General features: G+C 34.2%; 1 protein-coding gene across 3 annotated transcripts in view; it reads right to left on the bottom strand.

Moving 5' to 3' along the window:
• XRN1 (5'-3' exoribonuclease 1) overlaps nt 1-22894 on the bottom strand; it is a 128859-nt gene that overhangs the window by 18496 nt on the left and 87469 nt on the right. For all 3 annotated transcript variants that reach the window (XM_037525850.2, XM_037525851.2, XM_054700762.1), the window contains exons 28-38: nt 21648-21704; nt 21391-21523; nt 19356-19425; nt 14736-14943; nt 12157-12252; nt 6622-6730; nt 4471-4532; nt 2966-3076; nt 2691-2813; nt 2158-2317; nt 338-519 (exon numbers count right to left, since the gene is read on the bottom strand). In XM_037525850.2, coding sequence (XP_037381747.1) covers nt 338-519; nt 2158-2317; nt 2691-2813; nt 2966-3076; nt 4471-4532; nt 6622-6730; nt 12157-12252; nt 14736-14943; nt 19356-19425; nt 21391-21523; nt 21648-21704 — 1311 coding nt within the window. The remainder of the gene's footprint in view (nt 1-337; nt 520-2157; nt 2318-2690; nt 2814-2965; nt 3077-4470; nt 4533-6621; nt 6731-12156; nt 12253-14735; nt 14944-19355; nt 19426-21390; nt 21524-21647; nt 21705-22894) is intronic.

The raw sequence follows: 22894 nt of genomic DNA, 5'->3' as shown, positions 1-22894 counted from the left end.
ACTTCATCTAAAAACAAAATGAAAAATAAAAAATGTTTGGGGTCTTCAAAAAAAAGGAGGAAGGAGTTTCTGAGACCAAAATGTCTGTCAATTGCTATTGTAGATCAAATTTCCTAGCTCTAGCTGTCTACAAAACTTCACCAGACTATCTGTTGCCTAGGTTCTTCTTTTGAGGGCTCTGGTTATGGAACATCCAGAGAGAGAAGTATAAGCCTATACTGCTCATTTAAAAAAAAAAATCAGCTCCATTATATTATTTCCAGACAAACATTTTCAGTTAATTCATTTAAGCTCAGTGTTAAATAACTTATGTAAATGGAACAATAGTATACCATACCTGTGCTGTTCTAAGAAAGGAGAAATCTGGTTGCAGCATTCCAACAAGGGAACAAATTCGAGAAAGTTCAGTTACTGGTGTGGACATAGGAGGGATCTGGCTGGGAGCAGGCCAACACGTGTTGTCCATAGACTGAACATTATGGTACTCATTAGCACTGTGAGGCTTGTTCATATAAGATGCTACCAAAAAGAGAAAAAGGACATACCTTTTTAAATGATATCTCAAACTATGCAATTATTGCAGGATTGCACAGGATAGCAAGGAAGAAATTATTAAAAGGCAAAAAAAAAAAAAAAAAAATTCCACGAAGTAAATAACTTAGTATTGCTTATAGTTACTAAGAATTCAAAATTTATGATGATTATAATTGGTTAATGATACATGATTAAGATATATATTTTAAGTATTATAAGTAGCTTACTGTCAAAAATTAACAACTCGAGAGATTAATGACTCTATAGTTATGTTATAGGCCAAATCTGAACCACTCAAATTTTGAGAGGCTTTTTGAGCTGATTTACAATTAATTCTTAAGTTTTGAAGCTTTGGCTTCAATCTTCTCCAAATTCCATCTTACATTCTAAGACACTTGGATGAGTGTTTTCATTGTTCCGAAATGATGCTTTAAAAGGTTTTTCTGAAATTAAGTCTTTTAAGTGTTTTTATATTGTAGATTAAAACATTCTGAAAGTGTATATGCTTTATGATTAACAAACTCACTAATAGAATAGGAACATTCTTGAGGTGAAGAATGAACTTAAACCTTACTGATACAGATTCAAAGAAGATTTATGCAGCTTGCCCAAAGCCATAGAGATTATTAGCTCTATAATATGTACTGCATTTTGAGTTCTGACTCTAAAGTATAAGAGCTTTTTCACTACACTGAAATAAAGTTACTTGTTTTTGACAGTGGGACATCTTACCCAATTTTATTTTAAAATATTATTTTGTTTTATTTCAAGAGCATATCTGTCACTATGACAATTTCCTAATAACTATTGCAATTTTAAGATAATTATCCCAATATTCACTGGTGTATAGAAGTAGGCTCTGATTTTGTTTCAGATTTTGATCCTTAATAAATTTGCGTCTGCCTATTTCAAAACATTTTTTATCTCTTGAGAAACTTTTATTTCCACTTACTTTTGTATTAATCATTCTTCCTAATAGGCTTTTGCAGATAATTATAAGGACAAAACACTACAGCAAAAAGACAGAGAGGGTAGGGATAATGATTTATATTTGAAATTTATATTTGAAATTAAGCTATGTGCCAGATGTTAAATTATGCTATAGGTTTCACAGAATTAAGGTAAGTACCCAGTGTCCACTTCCATTAATTATTTTTAATTGGTTTTATAATTTCTATTTATATGATTGTTCAGTTTAACAGTAATTTTATTATCACTTATTGGTACATACAGTGTACCAGATATAGTACAAACTGCTTTATACAAGCCATATTTATTACAACAGTCATTTGAAAAGTTATGTTATTTAGTAAACAAGAAAAACAGAATTTTAGGAAAGTTAAGTAATGTGCCTAAGTTATATAATCATTTTTGAATTACTGAGGGAAAAAACCCAGAATATGAAAATGTTTCTAAGTTTGGAATCTATACAATGAGTATCTATAATAGTATAATTTAGGTATTCATTAGAATACATTAAAGGACTATAAATCTATTGTGTACATAGTTATGATATGAAATGACATGTATACAAATTTTACATTTATTTGTTAATTACACTTTTAAAAATAAAAGTTTAATCTTTAAAAAGTGCATAGTTCAAAAAGTGCTTAGTTTACTTACTTAATTTCTTGTTTTGTTTAGGCTGGGAGGAAGGGCAATATTCATCTCTTCTAGTAGAGCAACTAGGGACTTCATTACCAAACTGTTTCATTTCATTCTTATGGTCCACAGTATCAGGGCTGTCAATTTTTAGAATTTCTTTAAGCATTCGCGTTCCCTTCTGTTTTGAAAAAGATTGGTACAGAGATGGTGGGGGCAGGAGCAGAAAAGTTAACATTAATTGGAGAGCTTATTGATACCTCTTTTAATGAGCTCAACTGTTAAAAATTAGGATGACAACTACATTCAAATAGAGAGTAAGGAAAACCAATAACTTGACTTTTGCTCAAACTACCTAGCAGAAAGGTTTGAAAAGCAAGGGAGCAAAAGTCTGAAAAGATGGCTAAACTGCCTAGGAAGTCTGATTTTCCTCACAGCATAACAATAATGATGCAACACATCAGTCCACAATAGGGGAAAGTGTTTTAATGGTTGCATGGGGTATATCTTCATGGCCAACAATTATACTACAAAAGTTCATATAAAATACAAACCATAGCAAATGACTGTGGTGACAAATGTTCTTCACTTGGAGACTCTTCATGATGAGATGATGGTACTTCATTTTCTTTGGAAATATTCAAAGATGCTAAAAAGTTCTCAATTCCATGTTTAGGCTAAAAGAATAAGTATTTTGTGCATGAAGATAAAGTAAAGAATACAGAGGAAGCTGGGAGTTTTATGTACAAAAATAATCATTTAATTTTTACCCAATCATCTTCTCAGGTGCTAAATTTGGGAAGAGAAACTGGAATGAATGGTCTTTTACCTTATCATTAGTGCCTGGATAACCAGTCACAACCTTTTGGTTTTCTGAGGCTTCAGCATTTTCGTTTCTCTTCAGCAGCTTAATATTGCATTTGGCAGACCCTCCAAATGTCTATAAAAGAGCAAATAAAACTTAAAAGAGCAAATAAAACTACTTAATAGTGTTCTAAATAAATAACTGAAAACTTTATTTCCCCTTTTAAATCATAAGGAAAAAAGGAGGCCTATAAACCTGGATGAGGAAAAAAATTATTTATCTTCATTAACATCTAAGTAAGATTCAGCATTCCTTCAATTATGAATGCAGGCAATAAACCATAAGAACTGTACTTCTATTTCAATATAACTGTTTGCCCCCAAATCTTATGTATTTTACTTTAGTATTAAAAATATTCTGAGGAAGAGTCCAGAGGCTTCACCAAAATAGCACAAAAGTTTATGAATTCTTTCTTTAGAAGCAAGGAAATTATAGCACAGGAGTTTCAGAAGGAGAGGGCCTTAAAAGTCATTTAATTCAACCATTTACTGGTATCTAAATAATAATGGGTTCTATTTACTGAAAACCTACTATGTGCCAAATATTCTGATGTTCTTGATAAAATTATTGTATTACTAGCTTATAAGAGACTGAATTTTTAAACTTTTAAAATATATATATGCATATAGAAAATTCAAATAACAAGAATACATGCTGAAGTTTTCTACATTAAATTTGTCATTCTTCAATTACAAAATGTATATATACTCCTTATTAAACAGCTAAGATTATGTAAAATATAAATGACCTCAGTTTCCCAGGACCCAACTTCACATAATTAACCATGAACTTTACTATATTGATCCATATACTTCCTTTTTTAAAGATTTATTTATTCATGCATACAAGGGGTGGGGTACAGGCCAGAGATGTAGGGGGGGAGGTGGTGAGAGGATTCACCAGAGACAGTGTGGGGAATAGAACAGGCAGACTGACTGAAATAAACTGCTGAGGGGAGCAGCGGGTGAGATAGGAGATGTCTGCTGCACTATGTGGGTTGCTCCCAAGCTGGCTAGGGATCGAATTCACACTGCAGAGGCTTAATAGTGCGGCGCTTAACCCCCTGCACCACCAGGAGGCCCTGATCCATATACTTTCATTGCATATACAAACATATTTCTTCAAATTTTATATATATACACATATGTGCATATGCTTGTATGTATACAAAAGCTGTATGTATTAAAAGACTAAATGATCTATTTTTGTACCCATTTTAAAGATGAGGAAATTGAAGCTAAGGGTGGTCAAAACTGCTCAAGGTCTCTTAACTATTAAATGGCAGGGTCAAGATTTCAGGTAACTGCAATGACAAATCCTGGACTCAAGCTGTGCAACCTTCCAGCCAAATGACTGCCAGCCATACACTTTATGGATTTGGTTGAAAGAGCTGCAAAATTCAGACAGGTGACACAGAGGTGCCAATTACAATAAAAAACTACTAGAAATCTGACTTTAAGAAAGCTTACCTGCTTATTTGACATTTTTTGTGGCTGACTGTCAATTTTAGGACTCTTGCACTCTTCTTTAACTAGAACAAGACAATAAAAATTTTGGTGAATCAAAGAACTTCCTGAAGATCAGTTACATTTACCAAATATTTGTCGTACAAGGTACTATGTTAAAAGTTCATTGAATTCCAAGGAGATTTTGAAATTGAGGAATTTATAATCTAGGTAAGAGGGGAAGAGATATTCACAAACAAGGGGAAAGAAAAGTGGCATTCAATTGAATCTTGAAGGATGGTAGGTCTTCAAAGGGTAGAATAAAAGGCTAGGTATTCCAGGCAAAGGAAATCATAGAGAAAAGACATGAAAGCAGAAAGCAAGCTCTGTGTTCATAGAGCCCCAAGTATACCAGTTCTTCAGGAGAGTAAGGAGGAATAGAGTTTAAGTGAATGAGGTGGGAACATAATGTGCAAGGTATTGAAGATTATGACATTAAACTGGTAGGCAATGGGCAACCAATCACAGAAAGGTTTTGAGCAAGTAGTGATTTGATCAGGTATTGTACCTTAGGAAAATGAAAACAAATAAATAAATGAGTCCCACCTTGTACCACATAAAATTAATCAACACGGGAAAAACACATAAATGTAAGAGCTTAAAGTATAAAACTTTCAAGATATAATATAGATGTAAATCTTTGTCACCATGGATTAGTAAATGGTATCTTAGATATGACACCTAAAGCACAGCAGTCCAATAAAAAATAGGGAACAAATAGAAAAAAAGGATCTGATCAAAATTAAAAACATCAATGCTTCATGGAATGAGAATAAATATTTGCAAATCAAATATCTGATAAGCATGTAGTATACAGAATATATAAAGAAGTATGGAAGTATGACATATATACGGAACGGAATACAACTCAGGTACAAAACAAAGATGAATGCTTTATTTGTGACAACAGGGGTGAACTGGAGGGGATTATGATAAGTGAAATAAGGCAGAAAGAGAAAAAAAAATACCAATGGCATCTCTTACATGTGGAATACAGAGAAATGAAACAAAAGGTCAGATAAAATCTAATCAACAACAAACCTTACAAATTTGACTGTTCAATGGAAGCTACCAGAAAGGAAGGGGAAAAGAACAGAGTTGGGGAGGGGGTGCACAATGGACTGTGGTAGAGGAGAGTGGGTCCCTTGGTGAGTGTGGTCTGGTGTGCACCTAAAGAATATGATTCTATACCTCTGAATCATAAATAATAATAAAAAATAATGAAATTTAAACAAATAATAAAACAAGCAAATATTTGATTAGAGATTCTTCCAGAGCAGATATACAAATAGCTCAAAAGCACAGCAAAAGATGCTCAACTTTATTAGACATTAATGAACTGCAATCGAATACCACAGAGAGATTCTACTTTACACCAACTAGGATGGCTATAATAAAAAAGAAAAATGGTGTTATGGTGGATGCGGTGAAACTGGACCCTCATATATTGCTGGTGGGAATGCAAATGGTAGAGTCATTTTGGAAAAGTATGGTCTTTCCACAAAAAGTTAAATACAAATTTAACATATGACTCAGTAATTCCATTCATTTCATATACTCCCAAGGGATTGCAAATATGTTCACACAAAAAATTGTACACAGATATTCTTGGAGTATTAGTCATTAAAGCTCCAAAATGGGAATACTCAAATGTTCATCAACAAGTGAATGGATAAACAAAATGTAGTACTCAAATAACGGAATATTATCCAGCCATAAAAAGGGATATAGTACTACTGATAAGTACGAGAACTATGATGAACTCTGAAAACATCCTACCTGAAAGATGCCAGTTCAAAAATGGTCACACATGTCATGATTCCATATAAAAGAAATGTCCAGAATAGGGCAAATTCATAGAGGCAGGAAGTAAGTAAGTGGTTGTTAGTGGCTAGAAGATTGACTGTTAATACTTACAAATGTTTATTTTTGGGATGATGAAAATGGCACTGGTTGTAAAACTTAATTAAAAAAAACACACACCAAAAAAACCAGATTGCATACTTTTAAAGGATGAAATTTTACAGTATCTGAATTAAATCTCAATAAAGCTGTTAGTTAATAAAAATAAGAATGTGCAGTTAGCACAAGATACTTCTCTAATGTAAAACTTACATTTTCTGTGAGAGTCATGTTTTTTCTGCTGACATTTAACACTGTTGTCATGAAAGCCAGATTTATGATGTTGAGTTACTTGACTTATTTCTTGAGGTAGAACTGTACCCTGAGAATTAAAATTCTGATAAATGATTTAAACTCTCAGTATTATAATTATTTTCCTCAACTTTAAATACATTTATTATTTTTATAAAACTTACATAGTTCATCTGAAAAAACTTTAAGGAATATACAAGAAAGTATAGAGAATTTAAAAAAACACTCAAAATTCCATCAAACTAGAAATAACCATTATTAATGTGATGATCAATACTCAGATATTTTTCTAAGCTTTAGTCAGATTGCAAAATATACAGAAAATAAGCATTTTACCAAAATGCTATTTTCAGCAGAAAATAATTAAATCTAATTTTGTTTGAATTTAATATAGAAACTAAGAAAAACATTAAATTTTAGGGTAAATGATTTTTATTTCCACAACAGAAATAGTCTCTACAGAGCACGCAGGATGTGCTTCAACAATAATTATATCTGTGGGGCTAATGGGAGAGGGAAATGAATAGTTATTATAGAAGAAATAGGATGGGACATGTGCAAGGTAAGGTATATCTGTGGGCTTAATGTACTATTCTCTTGAATTTATTATTTAAAAAATTTCTATTAGAAAGTTTTAAATATGCATGATTTCTGTGTGTTAGGAACGTTCAAGGGATAGTCATAAGGGATTTCTATCTGCATAGCATAGTGGCTGCTGTGATTTTGGGCTAAACAAAGCATTATGGAGGATTTTGATGCTAAGGAAACCTTAAACCATAAGGAACAATAAACTGTGTGTATGTGTCTGTTATGTGCAGGGTATTTGAAGATGTACTTTGTATCCATTATCTTAATATCATGATGACAATGCTATTGCATAATCATAAAAATTTGTAGTATATTTTAACTCCATTTCATAGATGAGTAAATAGAGGCTAAATGTAATAAAGTGATTTGGTTACAGAGATAAATAACAAGAGATTGACATTTGAGTGTTCACAATACTATTTCAGAGAAAAAGCATGCCAGAGTTTACAAAGAAAACATTCTGGCTTTGAGTATAGTTTTTTTGGTTGTTCTATTTGATAAAACTACTAGTCACATTTTCTTTTGACAATAAATGCTTGAATTTTTCTCATAAAGAATTTTATTTTTTAAGAGCAGTTTTAGATTCCCAACAAAATTAAGAAGATAGTAAGAGATTTCCCACATGCCTCCAGCCTGCACAAAAGCATAAGTTCTTCCAGTACCAACATCCTCCGCCAGAGCGGAACGTTTGTTACGATTGATAAAACTGACACATCCTTATTACCCAAAGTCTATAGTTACGCTGGGTTCATTTTTGGTGTTATAGTCTATGGTTTGGGACAAAAAGATAACGACATATAGTTACCATTATAATATCATAATGAGTATATTTGTGTCCTAAAAATGTGTGCTCTATTCATCTTCCCTCTCTACCTAAACTGTAGCCACTACCGATCTTTTTACTGTCTCGAGTTTTTCCTTTTCCAGAAGCTTGAATACTGTCTCTTTCTTTTTCAAAATTATCACTGTGAGTTCTATATAATTTGTTCATCAGATGAATACCAGGGTACTTATAAATGTTTCTTGGATATAAGTGTTATATGTGGTGGCCCATACTTCTTGCCACATTTAGCAGATAAAACATGATACAGTGAGAGTGCCCAATGACAGGATATATATGCAGAAGATTCTGAGAAAATATAATATCAAGTATCGAATTTTATCTCAAGGCAACAGGTAGTAACAAGATGATTAGACCTTGACAGAGATCTAGGGGAATTTAGTAGTGATAGAGAAAAGGGGATCCTAAATAGAAGGAACAACAAGAATACAAAATTTGACATGGGAATTATCTCTTTGTAAGGTAGGAAAAGTAGAAACTAATCTGCTTGGAACAGGCGATTTTACCAAGTAGTTGGACATATTTTGTATAAGAATTTGTAATAGAAGGTCTCAGACACTAGCTTGAGATGGGTTTGGATCTCAGTAGTACTAAACAGGGAACCTGATACTCTAAAATATTAAAATATTACCTTTTTGGCACTGGAAAAGACCTAAAATGTCATCTAACTCCAATACCTTAATCCTACAGATGAAACCATGAAGGTCCAGCAAAATTAGATTAACTCAGTTTGAGTCACAAAACCTGATTCTGAGTTCATACCAGATTTATCACACCATGATGTCTCAAGGCAAAAAAAAAAAAAAAAAAAAAAGAGTTCAAACCTAAGCTCTTATTAATTAAATACTTTGCCAAATATGCCATGGGGCTAAGGACCTTAAGGGGAGTTAATCAGATAATACTATGTAGGATTAGAAAGTAAAAAGAAAAGGCACAGGAAGTACAGATAGGAGGCTAATCTAGGCCTGAGCTGACAATCTAAGGTTTAGTTGTGGGAACTGAGAAGGAGTAAAAGGATTTGGAGTCTCATCACCAAAAATATAAAAGAGAAAGAGAAAAAAAAAATTATCTTTGCTTTTCAGAGTATATACCCGAGAAAATGGCTGTGTTAGAAATAAGAGTTTTTTGACAAGGTCAATTTTGAGACATCTTGAGACTGAGGTGATAGTAGGGCATCCATATATTTTTCTGTATTTTTCTCTTCTAGAAAGTTAATTTTGATCGAGGGATTGGAATCAGAGATACAGATTGTATAGTAATCAGCAGAGAGTAAGAGCCAACGTCACCACTTAAACAACCAGGCAAAAGGCAAAAGAAAACAGAATTTGGGAAAACAGTCCCCAGTGAAAGGTTGGAAGAAGCAAGGTTAAAGAAGGTGAACATATACGTAAAGGCAAGAGAGGATTCAGGGCAATGTTTTCTTTTGCAGCAAAACTTTTTGAAAAAATTGCTTTCAAAATAATTTGAATATTTTATGCCTCCAATTTCTCTTCTCCTTTTCTCTATTCAGCACACTTTAATCAGTCTCTCATTCCTATCAATCCACTGAAATTGCTCAACAAGATATCCAATGACCATGTGCTAAACACATGGTCAATTCTAAGTTTTCATCTTAATTGGGTCAACGCATGTATTTGACATAGTTGATTGTTCTGTTTCCTTGACATTCATTCTTTACTTTTCATCTAGGTAACAACACCCTTTCTTGCTTTTCCTCCTATCTCATTGGCCATTTCTTCTCAGTCTTTGTCCATTTCACTTAATCTTTCTGACTCAATGAAGACCGACTACTCTATGGTTAAGTTATTAAAAATCTATCTATATCCACTTCCCTGGAGACACACACACACACACACACACACCATCTTGTACATCAACCATGACCTTCAGACTCAATGTTCAATTCTTTATCTCCATTCAAATGTCCAATTCTGTATCTCTGTTTGAATGTTTAATATATATCCCAAATTTACAATGTCCAAAATTTAACTCCTGATCTACAAACCTATTAGATCTGCAATCTTCCCAATCTCAGTTAAAAGCCAATCTATATTTTTCAGTTACTCAGATCTAAAGAGTCACATCCTTTATTCCTTCTCTTTTGCCCCCACATCCAATTCATCATGATCTGGTGATCAATCTTTCCCAAACATGTTGAGAATTTGATCCCTTCTTTTAGACTCCCGCTACCCTGGGATTAGAAAGTAAACTTTCCCTTTGATGATTGCAACAGTCTCCAAACTAATTTCTGTTCTACACTCTACATTCTATTCTCAAGATGCAGACAGAGTGATCTTATTAAAAGATAAATCAGATCATGTTACTCTGCTGCTCAAAACCCCCCACTGATTTCCCATTTCATGGAGTAAAAACCAATGTCCTTATAATGGCCTAGCTTAATGGTGTTGATGTGTCATTTCTCTAACTATTATAAATGGACCCCTGGAACTAGATCTTGCTGGTCTAACCTTCCTTTTATTGAACCCCCTAAATTTTACAGGAATCTAGTCAATGGCCAGTGAGAAATAGACTTTTTACCCTACAGAAGCTTCCTGCCTTTGGGTAATGGCCCCAGAACCAAGTGAAACTTGCTGACCTCACAGAGGCAGATGGCAGAAGACTGATCTAGAAATGACCTATATATACACACAGCTATTAGCCTTTTATACACACAGCTGAGTGGAGACCTAAGATGCTAATGAGATATGTGATATATGAAGAAGCATGTAGTGCTTCTGCACATGCCCCAGTATAGCCTAGCATAAAATACAACTCCCCATTACCCAGTCCTACAACTCCATAAAGCCAGGATCCCTCTCTACAATGTGATACCTAATAAAGGTTCCTCCCTTGAGATTTACTGGTTCTTTGGGATTAATTGGTGAAAGCCAAAGACCCGTAAGGAGCTATAAAATACCTCCATTTCCTACAAATCATTCTAATGATTCATGGTCTTATTTTTCCTTGAATATGCAAGGAATTGTCCTGAAAACAAGGTTTTACCTTATCTGCAATACTCTCCCTTCTATATCTACATACCCCTATTCATTATTTCACTCAAATCTTTGCTCAAATGTGACCAGATAATTCTATTTAAAACTGCAAAACTTTTCTCTCTCCTCCCCAACATTCCCTAAGTTCAGTCTCTGTAATTTTTCTTAAACATGTATTACTGTTTAATGCACCATGTAATGTACTTATTTATCTTACTATCCTCTCTTTGTAAGGGGTTAGAATTTTTGTTTTGTTTATTGTTCTATTCTCATTGCATAGATCAATGCCAGGCACATGGTAGGAACTCAATAAATATGTGCTGAATGAATGAATGAATGTGAAGTACTCCTGAAGAATTAGCAGTATCAAATAAATAAGAGAGGTGAAGAGAGTCTGAAAATCTTTTATAGATGACAGTTAGAAAGGATAATATAATAGCATATTGGAAGAGGAAACCTCTGTATTTTGTCACTCTCATTTTTAATTTTTATTCTACCATAATTCCCTTTGCTATTTTACCCTCTTTAGTTTTGAGAACACTGGCATCACTGGAACACATCAAAATAAATGAGACCCTCATGTTCAAGCTACTGGTTTAAAAAGTTGAGAAAACAGAAATTGATGAGCAATTTGAGATGACAGGTAAGTAGCAAAAAACACAGTAGGAAATTATTTCTTTTCTTCTTTTTTGGTCTACCTTTTTAGCAGAATCTCTTCTTAATCTCTATCAAGGAATGTGAATTTGGTCATTCATATTTAAGATAGTCAACTGACAGCACAAAACTATATACTGAAATGAAAACCAATAAACTAATGAGTGGCATTAGGCCTTTGCTGAATTTTAAATATAGTACTAATTATTTTGTAGGAACAAAAAAAATTCAAAACAGATTTATAATTAAAAAAATCACCTATCTTCTCACTTACTGGTACAAAATTTTTTATATCTGACTGAAAAGAATTATGAAAATTCATGATCAAAGCTGTTATTTCTAAATGATAAACGTTTAGAAGAAAATTAATCATTACATATTTAACAGAGAAATATAAAAATTGTAAAATGTCTAGCAAACCTTCTCTTGCAGAGTTGGCTGAAAATGTTGAGCCTTTCCAGATCCCTGTAAGGACTGCCAAATGTTACAAAATTCATCATCATCTTTAGCAGGTACCTATCAAAGCACAAAATAGTTTCTTAAGGAACTGAACATGAAGAAAGATTGATGAACGAAGTAAAAATGAAACATGTAAAAAGGATTCATATTAAAATTAAATAATTCATCATTAAAGTTATTCAGTGGTAGACAGGATATTTAACTTTCATTATCTGAAATCTCAAGGTTTTTTTCTGGAGCTCAGTACATTAATAATGAAAGTATACTATATATTTGAATGAAAATGGTCTTCTTCATATGTAACTCATTTTGAATGATTTTAGCAAAAGTATTTAAAACAAAAATACTATAAAATATTACACTGACTCAATATCCCCAACAACAGATATTTTTGTGTTCTAAAATAATTGATATTTTATTCAAATTAACATCTAATGGGGTTATTTTTAAAATTATCTTACACAAAAGCAATCTATTAATTCTCATATTAGTTATATAATACCAATATCATACAGAATAAAATATGCTAAAAGTTTAACAGTCACCACCTGAGATTTGAGAAAAATTTTGCTTTCTTAGTTATTATCTACTTAAGTGTGATTTCTAATTGGATTATTATAGGCATGTATTATTTGGTTAAAAAGCGTGGTTAAGATTTGGACCATGGAATTAAATAAAGTTAACTGTCCTGCACAAAATAATCCAACTTTCGTGCCCAATAACATGTAATAAAGGAAATCACCCAGAAGAGCATAGTGGAAACTTGGAAATTGTTTTTGATAAAGATAATATAGTCTTCTCCCTTTTACCTTTCAAATTATGTCATTTCATAGATCTCAAAGGACTTTAGCTTAATTAAGAAAAAAATTAATTTTTAAATGTGAATTATATCTCAAAATTATTTTTTCTAATTTTTTTTTTACATCATTGTTCTCCCCTCAGGTGTAGTCCCCATAATTATTTCACCACCATAGCACCTGTGTACCATCATCATACTCCTTTTTGCTCTTCCCTGTTTTGAACCTCTTCCCTCTCCCTCCCTTGCTGTTTGCCTCAAATCTATACTCAGCTTGCAAGTTTTGTCTTTTTCCCAATTCTTTGGCATTCCTATATTCCAACTAGAGTGAAACCATTCTATATTTTTCTTTTTCCATCTGATTATTCTGCTTAGCATAATCCTGTTTAGCTCCATGCATGTTGCTGCAAATGGTATGAGTTTATCTTTTTTGATTACTGAATAATATTTCACTGTGTGTATATATATATCTTATAGAAAAACTGTAAATGTTAGTTTGAAAACTAAATAAAGACATACTCATGCTCATTATTTAAGAAAGTAAATTTCTTCTTTAATACAACTGTAACTTTATAACAGAGTTGTAAAATGCTATCAATGGCATTCTTTTTTTTTTTTTTTTTTAAAGATTTATTTATTTATTTATTTATGCAAGCACTGGGTACAGTCAGAAGCATGGGAGGGTGAGAGAATTCACCAGAGCCAGAGCAGGGAGTAGAGCAGGCAGAAGGACCGAAGTACACTCTGAGGGGAGCAGCGGGCGGCAGGAGATGTCTGCGCGCCATGTGGGACCCTCCTCCGGTGGCCGGGGAGCAGCCAGGGATCCAACCCGCACTAAAGAGCCTGCGGGCAGCTTCGCAACCCAGCGCTCAACCGCTGCGCCACCGGGGAGGCCCTCAATGGCATTCTTTACTAGTTTATTAAAACAAATCTGGAATTGACTCAATCCAAAACTATTAATTTATTTACTTTTTATTTTACATCCTTACTACACAGAAATCAAAAAGATAAACTTATGCCAATTTTGGCAACATGGATGGAACTGTGAGGGATTATCCTAAGTGAAGTGAGTGAAAAGGAGAAAGAAAAATACCTCATGGTTTCACTTACATGTGGAATATAGAGAAACCAAACAAATGGAGGTAAGGAAGAAAATAGGTGGGGAGGAGAGCATAATGGACTATGGTAGAGGACTACAGGTGCTTTGATGGTGGGAAAAATACAGAAGGGAGAAATCATATATTTTGGAAAAAAATGAACCAAAAAGTTTTAAATAAAAAAGCGAAACTAGGGCCTCCCCGGTGGCGCAGCGGTTGAGCGCTGGGTTGTGAAGCTGCCCGCAGCCTCTGCGACGCCGGTTCGATCCCCGGCTGCTCCCCGACCACCAGAGGAGGGTCCCACATGGCGCGCAGACTCTCCTGCCGCCCACTGCTCCCCTCAGCAGTGTACCTCGGTCCTTCTGCCTGCTCTGCTCCCCGCTCTGGCTCTGGTGAATTCTCTCGCCCTCCCGCGCTTCTGACTGTACCCAGTGCATGTATGAACAAAACAAACAAACAAAACAAATAAATAAATAAATAAACATGCCTCTATTAAAAAAAAAAAAGCGAAACTAAAAACAATGGCGTTTCATTAATAAAAAAATGAATAATTATGGGAAAAAAAAGGAAACCTGAGTCAGATTAAGTTTCCACTTACAAAGTCTGTCTGTGACATATAAATGGGGTGGAGAGAAATGAGTTCTTACCTGAGTAGGAACAAAAAGTGATTGAGGGGAATGATTGAGGCCTCCCAAATGCCCAGAAGAAACTGATGAACTTGAGCAACAGTGATTCACAGCTGGTTGTGGTTTCACAATGGCTGTCAACTTCTGATTTCCAGTTTCAGAGCGACTACCATGAGAAAGGTTCACCAAGGCACTTGTTGGCAATCGATAACCTCTACCAGGTGAGCACCTAAAAGTAAAAAGTAATTATTAGGGTCCAAGGGAAATAATACTAAATATTCCAGGAAGTAGAAGAGTTAAATAGTTTTTGATGGACAATCAATAATCTGAATTAATAAACATTACTTTTAAATTCAGTAGAGGAACTTGATCTCATAGAAAGATCACATTATATGATCTTTTTTAATTACAAAGACAAAAGTTTATTTTGTTATGGTATTATTTCAATCTTTACCCAAGTCATTTCTTTTTATTCCCAAACCAAAATGGAAAGCTATTTTGAGTAATCCACTTTTTACTATTGTTATATACATTGTTTAAAATTGATTTACATATGAAACAAAATCTTTTTTTCTTTTTAAATATTTATTTATATATATTTGATAACATTGTTCATGTTTGTACAATGTTTGTTCTCTCTTCTCAGGTGTAGTCCCTGTAAAATTCCCACTACCAATTCACCTGTGCACCACTATTCAGCAATCAAAAAAGATAAACTCATCCCATTCACAGCAACATGGATGAAGCTGGAAGGGATTATGCTCAGTGAAATAAGTCAGAAGGGAAAAGAAAAATATCGGATGGTTTCACTTATGGGAGGAATATAGGGGAACCAAATAAGGATGAGGAAAAAAAATAACAAAAAACCAAAATTAACAGGCAACTATAAATCAGAGAAATTCTACAGGGGAGGAGCAGGGAGACGATCAATAGGGGAGAGAAGAGCACAAGGGACTATATATTTCTTAAAAAATTTCCTAAGAAACTATTTGGCACCACTAAGAGAGGTAAAAAATACTGTTTTAGAGGTATAGATGCATGTGCCAGGTATGTATGTGTCTGACTCAGTCTGCCCTCACAAGAGTGGTAATATAATACCTGAGTATAACTAAAATTTTGTGAATTAAATGTCGAGCTTTTTTTTTCTTCTCTTCTATATATATATATTTTTTATTCATTTATTTTATATAAGAACCGGGTACAGGACAGATGCGCGGGAGGGTGAGAGGATTCACCAGAGACAGAGCGGGGAACAGAACAGGCAGAATGATAAAATACACTGCTGAGGGGAGCAGCGGATAAGACAGGAGAGGCCTGCCACGCCATGTGGGACCCTCGCCGGCCAGCTGGGATCAAACCGGCGCTGCAGAGGCTGGGGACAGCTTCACAGCACTGCACTGAACCGCCTGTGCCACCAGGGGAGGCTCCAAGCTTTTTTTAATACCTAGTGTTTATAGTCTGGATTAGCTGAGGAACTACCCAAGTGTGGAGTCATTCTGTGTGGCTCTACTTAGGCAAAAGGGAACATTTTGATCACATTTGCTTCCTGGTCAATTGTTGATTTGAGCCCTTTTTTATCCTTATCTTCCCATCCTCAAGTTCAGGAACTGATAGGTATTTGCGGTTTCCTACCTTCCTAGTCTTCATAAAAGAGTTAGGCATTAAAATAAGTCTTCTCTTGTCAAAAATATTCAACTTATCACCTATATTTTTCCCTCTCTGAGAATATAATTTTATTTTATTGAAAGATAGTGGAGAAGCAGAATTATCTTATGAGAAATTTTTGTTAAGATGTCTAGAAAATATTTTCATGAGAGCTATACTTAAAGATAATACATTACAGAAACGAATATGCTGCAGGCAGCTAATCATTTACACAAATCTCTATTGCCTCTAACTAGGAGGGATAAAAGGACACTGGGAAAAAGCTAATCATCTTAAAAATTCATTATCAAAGTTTTGGGCTAAGGTTATTTGGTAACCAAACATTTTCATAAAAAAATAAGATCAACAGGCTACAGCGAAAATATTGACATGTGACCATGCAAGAATGTCAAAGCCAACACTAATCAGTGCACTCCAAATTATTTGAAAAATGCATTACAGACAACTTGCCTGATTTTTAAATGTACATCAAAGGCCCTGTAATCCATGCAGGTTTCCTCATTATGCATATAAAAAGAAAATGCTAGTTTGTTTTTTGCTCACTCTGTATGTAACAGGAATCCTTATGTTGTTCTATATCCTGTGCTTTTTTTGTGAGACAATTTCTTAGAGGAACTAAGAGCACCATGATCCCATCTGTGTGTTTCTTTCTTTCTTTTTTTTTTAAAGATTTATTTATCTATACATATAAGAGCTGGGGTACAGGTCAGAGGTGTGGGGGGTGAGAAGATTCACCAGAGACGAGTGCGGAACAGAACAGGCAGATTGACTGAAATACACTGCTGAGGGGAGCAGCGGGCAGGTCAGGAGAGGTCTGCTGTGCCATGTGGGTTGCTCCCTGGCTGGGGGATCGAACTCGTGCGGCAGAGGCTGCACACAGCTTCATAGGTTGTGCCTTAACCCTTGCCCCACCAGGGAGGCCCCCCCACCTGTGTGTTTCTACTAACCTTTCCCTGAGGTTTGCGTATGTTGGATATTGTGGTGGTGTAATCACTGAGTGTACAGAAGAGAGAATTCAAAGAAAATACAGCTGTTCTTCAATTTTGTTTGTGGAATTTGAAATTACTGATTTTTAAAATAAATTACTGGACTGTAGAAATGAGAAAGAAAAAGAATATCAGATATGGGATCCAGACTCTACTGCTTCACTTTAAGAGTACAGATAGTAACAACTGAAGACAGTAACGTTTGAGGAAGGCAGTCTGGGTATCAGGCACATTTAAGTTGTAGAACAATACTAATATCATTCTGAAGGTGATCACTTGATATCAGAACTGAGAGTCAGTATTTTTTCAAAGACCAAAGAGCAATTTTTATTTTAATTACCCATTAGTCAAAATAGAAAAGTTAAGTACACTCCCTTTTCCATTTGGTTTTTCAAAAGGTAATAAGCTAGCTGGAAATTACTTCATTTAATTTTCCCAAAATTACCTAGTGAAGTATCTATCTTCATTACAGATGAGGAAATTGAGGATCAGAACACCTGTAACTAACTAACCTAAGGTAACACAAAGGTTAAATAAGAGAGCCTGTATTTTCTAAAATGCTATATACATCTTACTTGAACCCTTTCTCTTGTAACTTTAAACTCTGTATTAGTCCTTCCCCCAGTGTACACTCAAGTCTCACCCATGTTAACTTAAAACCAAATAATCCAAGTTCTTTTTTTAAAATCTCCAGTTATTTTTCTTTTTTCCTTAATAGTTAAACTTCTCAAAAATCACCTGGATTTCCTGCCTCCATTAATATACCTGCCTTTGTAGTATAGTCTGAAGTCTGGGAGTGTAATTCCTCCATTCTTCCCCTTTTCAGTCAAGAGAGCTTTGGCTATTCAAGGTTTTTTTGTGATTTCATCAATTTTTGTTCCCTTGTTTGGAAGAATGCCATTGAGATTTTTATTAGAATTGCATTGAATTTGTAAATATTACACCTGCTATATACCGTCAAAACACCCAATATGGCTTGTGTACTCACACTCCACTATACAGATGACAAAGACTTACATGACACTAAATTCAAAGGATACTTTAACCATTAAAATTCTTTAATCATTAAAAAAACAAATTTGATCATGTAATATTTCTGCTTTGATGATTTCATATTACTTTAGAGATAAAGGCTAAGTTACCAAAATACCAACATCCTTAACATGGCCTGAAGGTTGGCCGACAAGTTCTTGTATTGTTCTTACTTTTCTCTCTTATTCTATCTAATCTTACATAGTTGCTGTAGTTTCTTTTTTTTTTTTTAAGATTTATTTTTATTTATGCATACAAGAGCTGGGGTACATGCCAGATGTGTGGAGGGTGAGAGGATTCACCAGTGACAGAGTGGGGAACAGAACAGGCAGACTGACTGAAGTACACTGCTGAGGGGAGCAGCAGGCGAGTCAGGAGAGGTCTGCTGCGCCATGTGGGTTGCTCCCTGGCTGGGGATCGAACTCATGCTGCAGTGGCTGTGGACAGCTTCATAGGTTGTATCTTAACCCCTTGAGCCACCAGGGAGGCTATGTAGCTTTTGTTTTTGTTTTTTTTTTTTTTTGAGTAAATGAAAAACTCCTTTGTAGCATAAACTGGTCTCTCTTCCTGAGTATCTATCCCTCTTCTTGTCCCTCTCCTCCTCTTTCCCTCCCCCGCAGTTAACTAATTCATTCTTCATGTCCAAGCTTACATATCACTTCTTCAAATAGTCTTTCTGGAACTCTCTGGGCAGGTCATACAGCTACAGAAATATGATCTCCTTTCTAGCACTTGTTACATTTAAATTAAATAATAAATACAGCAATCTGTTACTTAATTACTACTCCCACTAAAACGAAAACTCTATGAGAGCAGAAAACAGGTCTATTTACTGTTACATTCCTAGTAGCAAGTATAATGTTTTGCACATAGTAGGAATTTAAATAACAAATGAGTAATATGTCAGTGGTCAAATGGGCATATTTACAAAGTGCAATTTTCATCTGGAAATACAAACCTTATTGTTAAACCTCCAGGAAATTCTTCATCAAATAATACTTCAAATAGTATGTCAGCTTCTCTAGTAGCTGTTAAAAAGAATGATATTTATAACATCATATAATAAAAATCAGCATTTAAGTATCTAGAATTATAAGAAGCATTACACCTATATAAAAAAGGGTTGGGGGAATACAGACAGTAAAGGAAAGCAAATGGTTCACAGGTTATCTTGCAGATATTAACGTAAATAAAACAATAATATTTTGAATTACATGCTGTACTCACTACACTTCTCTGCTTTTGTATATGTTTGAAATTATCAGTAATAAGAGAGTCAATGCAAAAGATACTTTGCAGTATATCTAAGTCAGAGAAAAAACAATGAAAATTTGAAACATGGCAGTAATGAGGGTAATAGAAAGGAAGAATGGATGTATATTTAGATAGAGTTGGCAGAAGTTTGAGACTTGTGGAGATGAAAAGGATGGAAATGACAAAGCTGACTCAGATTCTGTGAGTTGAGTTGGTAGGTTATGCATTTCATAATACAGACATGGAACATATGAGAAAAACAGTGGTACAATTAACTTAGAAACAGAGAAGACTAAATTTGGTATGCGGAGTGCTAAGATTTATCCAGAAGTTAAATTTACCAAAAACAACAAGGTAAAGTGAAATACTTAGCTATAATAATGTTTTTTTTTTTTAAAGATTCATTTATTTATTTATACAAGCACTGGGTATAGTCAGAAGTGCGGGAGGGTGAGAGAATTCACCAAAGCCAGAGTGGGGAACAAAACAGGCAGACTGACGAAATACACTGCTGAGGGGAGCAGCGGGCATGGCAGGAGAGGTCTGTGCGCCATGAGGGACCCTTGCCGGTGGCCAGGGATAGAACCGGCGCTGCAGAGGCTGTGGGCAGCTTCGTAGCCCAGCTCTCAACCACTGTGCCACCAGGGGAGGCCCACTTAGCTATAATAATGTTTTGAGTTCTATACCCAAATTAATAATAGTCTATATCCTAACTTTGTAATTGACTATCTCTTTTTTCTTTCTGCCCCTCCTCCCCCCAACCTGCCTGCCATCACTTCCCTTTCCATTCTGCTGGTTCTGTTTCCCCGAAGAATCCTGACTAATATAACCTCTGATATTGTGGTAGAACAGGTAGGGTGGGATGATGTCACACATATCCCAGCCCTCCCTAGCCTTGTTGAAACAAAGACTATGGAGCTCACTCATTGTTGACCTCCAGACCTTTCAACCTGACACTTTTACCTAAACTCTAAACCCAAGAAAGAGAGGCATGGAGGGACAATGCTGTGAGCACCTGATTTGCTGCTTCTTTCTGGGTTGACTTTTGTTTTGGAAACTATATTGCAAAGTTGCCCACTCATCATTTGAGGTACATTTAAATTTGTTCCGTTTCTTTCCTCCTTTTTTTCATTTGTAAAAAAACACATAAAATTTATCATCTTAACCATTTTTAGGTGTATAGTATAGTAATGTTGACTATATGTACATGTTATGCAGCAGATTGACAGGTCTGAGATATCTATCTATCTATCTATCTATCTATATAAATCTAGTTGTATTCAAAACTCAAATTAACATGAACATTTATTTTTCAAAAACTTTAACTGAAAATAAATTCATGTATCATGTTTATTTCTCCACAGAAATCAAAAGATTATAATGAGAATCAAGGTAAAACTCTGTGCAACATTAGATGTAAACTAAACTAAGGAGAAGTGACAAAATGTTTTTCCTGGTTTCATGAAAACATATGTATATCAGCCAAATCTGGTATAATTTTAATGTTCTATATATAAATGACCAAATTCTCAGCACTTCACCTTCTTTTAATCACTTTCTAGAAGATTACCCAAAACAGAAAAGGAGAATATTCTCTGAAAACTAAAACTGAAAAAAACTTAAAACATAAAAGGTTTTTGTTTTTTTTCCTAATTGATAACTACTCTCTATTTCGATAGAGGATACACATATTTACGTTTTACTGTACAAATACAAAAAGTTAAGTATTGATATATTACCCCCTTTAATTCCGATTATGGTGCCTCGAAGGCCAACTGGAACTGAAAAATTCTCTCTCACATTTACAACACGGTCAAAGAGACGAAATTCTGCATCCCGATCAGGAATGACTCCATGTTGCTGTTCTAAAGGCTGAAGAGAAGAAAATTTTATTATTATTATATCTAAAAAGTTTTTCTACTAATATATGGAAAACATCATCCTTCTAAACTTTCAAAGTAAAAATAATAACTGAAGTCTCTGATAGGAAACTTACTCTGTACAGCAAATGGGGTTTCACTGTTACTCGTACCTTCTTATTATTCTTTCTTTGCTAAGGAAAGAAAAAAAATTGAAATATTAAAAAAATATAAAATTATTATTTAGTATGTGGGCATGTCTGAATTTTAAAGTCAAATGAAATACCAAAAATTTTTAACTGAAAATAAGCTCATCTATCATGTTTACTTCAGTGAAATCAAGAGATTACAATGAAAATCAAGGCAAAGCTTGATTTAAGAATATCTGAAGTTCTTTAGATGTGGTAAGGAACTAAATTACTTACAATGCCTAATTTTCTTGAGGTATAAGACATACAGAAAGAAACTGCAGATTTAAAAGACTATAGTCTGATGAATTTTTATAGTCTTAGTTATATCTATGTGTAATCACTTCTAGTTCAAGAAGGAGACCATTACTGAGCACAATACAGGGAACCCTGACCTCCTTTTCCAGTGATTATCCTTCCAGAAAGTAATCTTCTTACTAACACAAAGGATAAGATTTGTCAATTTTGAATTTTATGTAAATGTTATCTTATCCAAGTGCTTTTTTATTCTAAAGAATTATACACACTGGTCAGAGAAAACTTTCATTAAAGGAAAAAAAGGTACAAAGTATTCATCTGTGACAATACTGTGGGGTTTGTGGGTACTTATAAAAATGAAGGTGGCACTTATTTAAAAAGGTTGCTGATTTTGAGATCTGTTATGAAACTGGCTTTGATATTTGGATTTTTTATTATCTAAAAGATACTGAAAGAAGAGTGTTCTCTTCTATTTGCTACTTGTCAGTTCTGTAAACTCATTCTTAATTTAAGCATCCATTTCTTTCCACCTGTAAGATAGAAATAATATTACCAGTTTGACCTAATAAAAAAGTGAGAATAATTTACATCCATTGCAACTGAAAACTACTAAAGCCATTAGATTCTTTTAATTTTTTTTACATTCTTTTTAAAAATGCATTCTCATCTAATTAGAAAAATGCAGAGTTTACTTACATGGCAGCCGCCTATCTTTAGAACATTGCTTATGAAAATAAGTATAAAAGGGCACAAAACAGTTCCAATCTAGAGAGTCTGTACAAAATAAGGTAATTTATACATTGTAAAATGCTCAAACTTTTTCAGTCTTTCCCCCTAAATTATAATAGAGACATTTTATTTATTCTTTCAACAAATATTCACTGACTTACATTTACGTGTCATTAAACATTTCGTGTCATTTATGTGTCTGCATTGTA

The sequence above is a fragment of the Talpa occidentalis genome, unplaced genomic scaffold, assembly GCF_014898055.3.
Source record: "Talpa occidentalis isolate TD23 unplaced genomic scaffold, MPIMG_talOcc4v2.1 talOcc4.4, whole genome shotgun sequence".
NCBI lineage: Eukaryota > Metazoa > Chordata > Mammalia > Eulipotyphla > Talpidae > Talpa > Talpa occidentalis.
Note: the sequence above shows the minus strand (reverse complement) of the source record. Positions and strands in the feature narration are given on the sequence as shown.